This window comes from Notothenia rossii (genome assembly GCF_949606895.1).
Source record: "Notothenia rossii genome assembly, chromosome: 3".
NCBI classification, from domain to species: Eukaryota; Metazoa; Chordata; class Actinopteri; order Perciformes; family Nototheniidae; genus Notothenia; species Notothenia rossii.
In genome coordinates, this window is record NC_136901.1 from 13,714,102 (window position 1) to 13,723,194 (window position 9,093).

The 9,093-nt window shown below is 41.8% G+C and overlaps 1 protein-coding gene across 2 annotated transcripts; it reads left to right on the plus strand.

The window, feature by feature from the left end:
• The first annotated feature begins 6,321 nt into the window (after positions 1 to 6,321).
• LOC307034120 (uncharacterized protein) lies at positions 6,322 to 8,709 on the plus strand. Of its 2 annotated transcripts, XM_079672870.1 has the most exons (3): positions 6,322 to 6,408; positions 6,938 to 7,055; positions 7,227 to 8,709. In XM_079672870.1, exons 1-3 carry the CDS (start codon positions 6,329 to 6,331, stop codon positions 7,803 to 7,805), a joined length of 777 nt encoding a protein of 258 aa, XP_079528996.1. In that variant the 5' UTR covers positions 6,322 to 6,328; the 3' UTR covers positions 7,806 to 8,709. The 2 variants fall into 2 exon arrangements, with proteins under 2 accessions (XP_079528996.1, XP_079528995.1); XM_079672869.1 differs by lacking the exon at positions 6,322 to 6,408 and having other exon boundaries at positions 6,421 to 7,055; positions 7,227 to 8,628.
• The last annotated feature ends 384 nt before the right edge of the window (positions 8,710 to 9,093 follow it).

The following is a 9,093-nucleotide window of genomic DNA, read 5'->3' on the forward strand; positions in this document are numbered from 1 at the left end:
AAGGGCCACTGTGACACCTGTTGGTTTAGGACATTTTATTTAATGGCTTCAGTACGTAGGCCGGCAGGTGCAAACGCGGAACAACGGCCAAAAGCAGATACATTTCCCAAAACACATAAGCCTCATCCCAATACCCCTCCTCGACTCCTCCTTTCCCTCACTCGCGTCCCTTCCTTGCATCTTAGCTCAACCTCCGTAAGATGTGAGCGAGAGACACGAGGAGGTGACGCGAGGACAGAGGAGTCCTCAGGTATTAATTGGGGTGTCCTCGTTCACTCAAACGTCACTCTTAAACGACGTCTGTTAATGATGACATGTGCACAGCTGTATCCCCTCTCATCGGGCTTAACTGAATAACCCTTTAGAACTGGCCCATTTGTTGTTAAATATTTATTTAAATGAATGAATCTTTCTCTTGTTAGTCAAGGAATTCAATTATGCTTGGTCCTGCTTTTGTGTTCCGTTTTGGTGTAAAATGTAGCCTACATTTAAATACAAATATAATTATATATATATATATATAATTATAGCCTTTTATACATAATTATAGCCTTTTAGAAATGAATTGCACATAATAATTCCCACGGAGCTGTGAGCACTTATACATTTATGTTACGCTTTTCCACTCATCTTCCAGTTGTCTGTTTTCCTCTGTTGAAATGGACCAGCTGTGAAGGTGGGGGCGGGGCTTTTATACGCGAGTGGTGAAAACACTTCCGCGTAGTCTGCTCGCGTGTATCCTCCCTTTTGTCTCCTCCCGCCCCCCTCCTCCCTCACCCCTCCTCGACTCCTCCGTGTGCATTTCAGCTATTGGGACGTCCTTCAAAATGGCGTGTCTTGATCGATTTCCGGGTCAAGTCCCTGAGGAGGGGAAGAGAGGAGTCGAGGAGGGGTATTGGGATCATAGATATATATAAACTAGGGCCGGGACTTTAACGCGTTAATTAAGATAATTACACAAAAAGTAACGCGTTAAAAAAATTAACACATTTTAATCGCACTTATTTTTGCACCGCGGAACGTTTCTCACTGGATGAGTTTCAGGGGTACCGATTATACTGGAGCACCAACTAACGTTCATGACTTGAAACAACAACAAACCACAGTGAACAATAGTCGAACGTGAACGAAGAAGCTGATGAGACCGCTTTGGTTGGCCCCGTGGATGGGACATTTTGTTTTAAAAAACGGAGGGATGGAAGCATCGATAAGAGCACGGTTGTTTGCAAATTATGCAAAAAGGAATTTGCATATCACCGCAGCACATTAAGCCTCAAGTATCACCTCAATGCAAAACATATAGCAGCTAGCATGGAAGCTAGCATGGAAGCTAGCGTGGACGTTAGCCCGACTCGGAGTACAAGGACCCACACCCAATTCGCGTTGATCAAACAGTGGCCTATGCAACAGAGAGATTTTATTTTTCATCAGGATATTGGAAGAATAGGAGGGATTGAGGTCAATCACTGGCACTTTTTTATTTTATTTTAAATGGTACACTTTATGTTGAACTATTTATTACGTTGTTGGTGCAACTAGCACTTTATGTTGAACTGTTTATTGTTTTGGCCAAGGTAATTTAGAGAGTTGGACTGAAATTGATTAGATTTTTTAAATCAACTGTTGGTAAATCAACAAAGTCTGTTATGGCCTCTGAAGCAACAGAGAGATGTTTTCTAATAGTCAGGGTTTCCAATGTTCTGAATGTACTTGAAAGTATTGTGTTTTACTTAAGTGTTATAGTTTACAGAAGGTCTACCTGCCTATAGGCTACCTGAATCTCTGAAATGTACTATATTCCTAAATATACTATTGCTACACTTTATGGCAAAAATTGCACTTTTCTGTTGGTCTTGGTTAAGTACCACCTTGAAAAAAATAAACAATGTTTTATTGCTTAAGCTTATGTATTCAGTCATTATTCAATGGTATACTAAAATCCATGTGAAAAAAATTGCTTCTCACTGTTCTCAGGTCAAATATTTATATGTGATTAAAAATGCGATTAATTGCGATTAATTAATTACAAAGCCTGTAATTAATTAGATTAATTGTTTTAATCGAGTCCCGGCCCTAATATAAACACTAGATGGCTCATGGGAGATTTTCCAGTGTAGCTCACCGGCCGCCATCTTGCTACAGTCAACAGCTACTCTGGTACGCGCTATGGTAGCTGTTGTAAGGTGAGTGATCTGCACAAAAATACTCTTAAATCGCTGAAATCTTGACTGATTTACAAACGGTTTGGTTTATTATAAACATTATTAGCATGGCTATGATACAGGATGATTGGACATGTTGAAATTACAGCTTTTATTTGTGTATGTGCCGTGGTTGTATTTATTAGCTGGCTAATAACAAGAGGCTGTGAGTGAGACCTAGGCCCTTTCTCATTTCTCCAACTCCCCTCCTCGACTCCCCTCCTCGACTCCTATCCTCGATACTTAGTCCCGCCCACAGGAGATGCGAGCCGAGGAGCCGAGGAGGAGAACCGAGGAGAGAGGAGGGGAAGCAGCAGGCGGTTAGAGAAATGAGAACTCCTCTCCTCTGCGCAGTCATATTTAAGCGACGTCCGTTAATTATGACGTGGCAACAGCTGCATCAGCTGTGAGTGTTTTGTTAGAGCGCTGTATTTTGTAATCTCTGTTAGATCAACTGAACATTGTTTCCCCACATATTTACTTTCAATTCCATTCGCAACAAGTATGACACGAATGTATGAGTATTTTCGACACATACATCTCTTCTGTATTGGGCAGCACTAAAACATTATTCTAAAAAGTACCCTACAAATAAAGGGAGACATATAGGCTACATGAGGCTTATGTACGTTTCATATATTCACACATGCACACATACAAACACACACAAAAAAAACAATGACTGTCTATACACTATACTATAGGCGATGTTAACCTTTTTAAACTAGTAGGCTAAATGACATGATAAATCATCAACTCACAGCTCTTTCACAAAACACCTGCTAATCCACGTAATTAACGAATCATGAGGGACCTGACAGGCTATATAAGGTCCAGGCACACCTGTGATTTAAATCTCAACAACGAAAAACATATTCAGTGACCACATGAAACAAATTGAGTCATGAAACCCACTGTAGCATGTGCCTTACGGCAGTGGCAAAAACTTCGGAATACAACAATGGATTAATTTGTTATGACAGAATATGTATGTGCAGTTTAGTTTGATGGATAAAGGTATTGACCTGTACATTTTATTCTTCGGGCAGGGCTTCCAGCAGTTGGTCGATAGCCCGGTATTTAGTTCATGTGTGGGTGCCATTGATGGGTGCGACATTAGAATAAAGACCCCGCCCGGACCCAGTGGCCAGGACTACATAAATCGGAAGCTCTTTCCTTCCATACAGCTGCAGGCTGTATGCGATGGGAAGGGTAAATTCCTACAAACATTCGTAGGATTTCCGGGCTCAGTGCACGACACCCGTGTCCTAAAAAACAGTACCTTATACAAAGGGGCTCTGTACCCTCCACCAGGGTACTTTATTGTGGGAGATGGTGGCTATCCATGCATTGTACACCCCATAACGGTCGTAACCCCGTATCGGGAGCCACTACAGGGGAGGGTACAGAGCCGCTTCAACGGCTGCCATGCCAAAGCGCGCAGCATCATTGAGCGCGCTTTTGGGATACTGAAAGGGCGATGGAGGTATCTCCTGTCGAAGGCCTTGGAGGTGAACCACACCTTTCTCCCTGCTGTGGTAACAGCCTGCTGTGTACTGCACAATCTCAGCATTACTGCAGACATGACTGAACTGTTGGAGCAGCTGCAGCAGCGGCAGCAGCAGGAGGGGGTAGAGAGGTCTCCACCTCGTCCTGTGAGGGGGGAGCGAGGTGGACAGGGCCGGAGAGACAGACTGGCAGACCAAATCTCGGCTCCTGACCACAACCCGGTCCAGCTGAACGACCACGATTATTGTTGAGAGGATTTTTATTTATGGCCAGTTTTTTTGTTACCCGTTTGTTTTCTTCACCGAAGAAAAATGCATTTACTGGCCAGATGCATTACTCAGTTCTTTTGTTCGTCCATTTATATGCCTTATTTCCAATTTCACCTTGCTCAAGTTTATTTAGAGCAAAGGACTTTACAGACCCATATCTTTATTACAAATTGTATGTGAAATAGGCCATCACACAATCTCTTGAAAGTGTTACGTTTAGTGTTGACATTGAGTCATGTTCAGTGATAAAATATTGTTATGCTTTGACTGAACTTGAAAAGAAAGAAGAGACATGTGTTAGCAATTTTACTTATGTAGGGTTTGAGCTACATGCAGTAACTTGCCTCAATGTTAATGTATATATTATTTATAATAAAACATCCCTGATATTGCATTTGGATACTTTACACACGGTTGGTTTATGCGCAACGTTGGCTTTTCAGTCAAGTCACAATCATAAAATGTATATTCAGCTTTGTATAAAATAAAGATCTCCTTGTATCTTCAGTAAACATGTGTGTTTCTGTATGTCTAATTGTAAAGAAGGCTTCATGCTTGATGTAACCCTTGTATGGTGTTCGGGTCTGTGGGACCCGTTCATTATTTTTCTAAAGAAAATTGATAATTTATTTTCTCCTTGGCTCTGCATGTCTCCCTTGAAAAAGAGATTAATGATCCCAATGGGATTTCACCTGGATAAATAAAGGATTTTAATTGAATTTTCTGTGAAGAACAGACATCAGAACACATTTTCAGTGACCACCCACTGTACCCCCCCCACACACACACACACACATTTATATTACATACAGGGTGTTCGGGGCCACCAGACCCACGAACGCTGGCTGAATAGCAGAAATATGAACACACCACCAGTTAAGGTCAAACTTAAATATGTTTACTAAATGTTGTATATAAATATATAAATAAAGAATAAATGAACACATCCAAAGTACAGAAAAAAGAAGAAGAAAAAAAGACACTATTCCTTCCTAACAAGTTCCTCGAAGAGCTTGAGGAATTTGGCGGAGGCTTCCTCCGAGGCTGCCTACTGGCGGTTGAAGCGGTCCTCCTCCTTGTCCGCCTCTGCCTCCAGGAACTGTAGCAAAGTGCTTTTTCTTTTTTTTCGGGGAGGGGGACCGGCAGAGGTGGATGGCTCAACACACTCCTGGCTGTCCGAGCCAGACTCTGTGGCCTCCTCATCCTCCACTGTGGCCTGGCTCTGGACAGCCTCAGTGGATGTTGAGCCACTGCCAGAAGCCACGGCAGCAGTGGCCGAGTCCATCAGGGTGGGAGGGTCGATGGATGGCCTCCCACCGATGGCCTAATGCATGGCCGTAAAATACGGATCTATTATGTTCCCAATCCAGGAAAATGTCACTCACTCCCAGGCTTTCTTGGCAGTGTGCCTTCGGCCAGTAAAAAGGTTATCGTTCTCGACCCTCACTTTGATGAGGGTCAGAGTGTCTTGCTCTGTCCCTGTGAAAAGAAAAAGTAAAAGGTGTAGCTTAAAATTGTTGGAAGATTTACAGACTGTAATGAGTGATGGATTCTAGTGTACAACATAGCCCAAACCAAATGATGGTGCTGAATGCTAAACAAAGTTCTGGTTGATTTAACACTCTGCACAAAACAATTAACGTTTGCACTTTTAAACATCATGGCATGCTGTAGCAGGATTGGGTGTAGTTAAAATGTGGATAGAAACATATATGAATATCAGGTGAAATGTCAATAAGGAATGCGGTTAGAGGGCTCTAACTGCATACAGACGGGCGGAGTTGGATCGCGCATTTCACTTCTTAAATAACTAATGCAACGTATCATTGTGAACACTTACATTTGTGCATTGCTCCCGCAATGGCTTTGAAATGATTCCAGCGGTGTGTCACGCCTATTTTATACCCAACGTTCCCGGAAATGCATCCGCTAAGGAGCCGCGAAGGACCGTGGAGGACCCATCAGTGTATCCTCGGTTATAGCTCCTCCAGAGAGCCTCCTCGACGCTCGATCCTCGGTCCTCGGTCCTCGGTCCTCGAAGTGCATTTAGAGAAATGAGATGTCCTTCAACATGGCGCGCTGAAATTCATTTCCGGGTCACTACCGGAGGACAGAGGAGTCGAGGAGTCGAGGAGGGGGATTTGACGAAATGAGAAAGGGCCCTAGTATTACAAAGTTGACCCAGCAACTTTACACCAGTGGGAGAGGCATAACTGCTCTTTATTTTCAACATAACTTAAGTTACACATGATTTCTTCCAAGTGGTTTGGCTTGTTAAAAACATCTTAAATTTTAGATACATTATGATACAGGAAATTGCTGGCTTTGTGTTTACAGAAGTACCTGACTATGCCGGACTTTTGTGCAGCCTACGAATGCTCTAATCGCCGAAGTCTGCAAACAAGAACCTGTGGAATCACCTTTCACGTGTAAGATATGACAATATTATGACTATAATTAGTATAATCGTTAATTACTTAGTGGATGTATGTACATTACAAGTCCTGCTACACAGGATCAGTGGGGCTATGTGAGATAATAGTATTGCAAGATTGATGTTGACCCAGCCTCTTTAGAATATGTTGCTACCATTTCTTTACACAATTATTTAATGTTTCTTTATGACACCTTTTTTATAACTCTTAGTGTGGTTGTCTTATTCTTAAAGTATACATTACATACATACATACATACATACATACATACATACATACATACATACATACATACATACAATTACCCCAAAAATATGATAATTTCGGTGTGTATTTTTGTCCTTACCCTTAATGTTAAAGGAAAGAAGGGAGGACAATGTTGACAATAATTTATATATCTGGCTACCTTTCTGATGTTTTTATGGTTTCCCAAAACCGGAGAGGAGGAGTCAGTGGGAAGTTGCAGTGGGAAGTTGCAGTGGGAAGTTGCCCTAAGAAGGGACGGTTTTGTTTCCTGTGGCAGGACACTGCTCTGCAGTGATCACATCAGGAGTGAGGACTTTGACAGGACGGGGCAGACTGTCCGGCTTAAAGATGGTGTTGTGCCAACAGTATTCAATTTCCCAGCTCATCTTCAAAGGGTATGTGTATCATTGGCCAACAAGAATTCAAGGTGTATAAGATTGATATATAAATATGTGATTAAATGTCACACTTAAGTTTTTCTTTCTGAAAGTTTAGGAATAAATAATCTGTTGTGTATTACAGCACATTTTAAACACTCAAAATGTCTTTAATTATGTTTATTTTAGCCGGAAGCAACAAGAAGCACAACCACTTCAAGAAGAGCGGAAGATGAACCTCATCCTAATGTTGTGAGTATTCTGAATGTGGCCAAGACCAGAGAGATGGTCATTGATTTCAGGAGGGTGAGGATGTCTCCTCTACCCCTGTGCATTCTGGGAGAAGATGTGGCTGTTGTGGAGGACTACAAATACCTGGGAGTGCACTTAGACAATGGGCTGAACTGGAGGATCAACACTGACGCTGTGTACAAGAAGGGGATGAGCAGACTCTATTTTCTGAGGAAGCTGAGATCCTTCCACGTGTGCAGCAAGATGCTGGAGATCTTCTACCAGTCTGTTGTTGCCAGTGCACTCTTCTTTGCTTCGGTCTGCTGGGGGGGCAGCATCAGAGCCGGTGACACCAGCAGAATCAATAAACTGATCCGGGAAGCTGGGTCTGTCATCGGCATCAAGCTGGACCCCTTTGAAGCTGTGGTGGAGAGGAGGACACTGAACAGGCTGTTGTCCATCATGGATAACCCCACCCATCCTCTCCACCTGCAGCTGGATGGTCAACGGAGGTTGAACCAGACCCTTTCTTTGTAGACTAAAATGTCGGGTATCTCTTGGGTCCGTTTGGTGTTTTTTCTTTTCTGTTGCTTCAGCATATCAAACTTTGTATCTCTCTACCTCCTTTGCCTTTTTCTGCACTTTGCAGCCCTGATACGCAGCAGTTTGTTCCCCACATATGTCTATGTTTGCTCAGTCTGTCTAATAAACCCATAAAATGGTTGTGAAAGAATACCAAAGCTGAGGCTGGACGATGATTGATTGTTGGTGTGCCCTGTGTCACCGTGTTTCTTATTGGTTTTGTGTTATACTGTATTTTATTGTGTGCAGCTGGTCCTTATCTCCAAGACAAATTTAAAACAAAACAACCTTGAACCTTGAAGCCCCATCTCTCCCCACCTGCCCCTGCTTCCTACATCCCCTCCACACCACACCAAGTTGTTCTTCTTAATAATAATAATAATACATTTATTTTGGGGGCCGCCTTTCATAACACCCAAGGACACCTTACAGGGCATAGGGGCAATATAGGGAACAATTAAAACTGTGGATTTAGTGAGATATCAGCCGGGGTAAGACAAGACAAACAACAGTAAATGGACTACAGAAGGACACAAAAGGACACAGGGTACAGTTTATATTATTCTTGGGTTTTTTTCGACTACAAGAACTCAGCGCACCGTGCTATGAAGTGGTAACGTATTTCAAAGGTTCTGGATTTGTTTACAAATCTAGAAACTAAATACAAAACTAGGACGATATGAAGATCTGATGTCAAATATAATTGTGATAAATGAGACAGAACTGGCCTGTCTGTGAGCTCATTCTATGTTGGTTTGGTTCTTCTGATAAAGGTGTGAATATCTAAATAATATATGCCATATGCTATTGTCATTAGTGGTGTCCGTGTTCTTCAAGCTAAGGCATTGCTAAATTAACAACTCTTGGCTTACAGAGTGGTAACATGAGACCGATTTTTATATATAAAATATAAATATATTTAAATTTTATAATTTATTTTAAATATTAACAATATAATAAAATTAATGGAAATATATACACCGGCAAAATATTTAAGAATCCCCCCAGACCCCCCTGCTGGGGTTGGGTTTTAAGCATGTGTGCCTTTTTAAATAGTTCAGCTTTGATTTCATCATCTCATTAAACCTTTTTGAAAAGCATACTTCAGTTCTGTGAAGGGATATAAGGGATATATGCACTTTACTTCACTTTTATTAATATTGTATGCTGAAAAGCATATATTACAGCACGTTTTTTTTGTTGAATAGATTTCAGTGCTTTAAAATGTTGGGTCGCGTTGTAT

Excerpts from the sequence above, each read along its gene's own strand:
- LOC307034120 (XM_079672869.1), top strand. The coding sequence starts at position 6,828 with ATGTTTTTATGGTTTCCCAAAACCGGAGAGGAGGAGTCAGTGGGAAGT. Across the intron at positions 7,056-7,226 it reads TCCCAGCTCATCTTCAAAGG|CCGGAAGCAACAAGAAGCAC; the intron begins GTATGTGTATCA and ends TGTTTATTTTAG.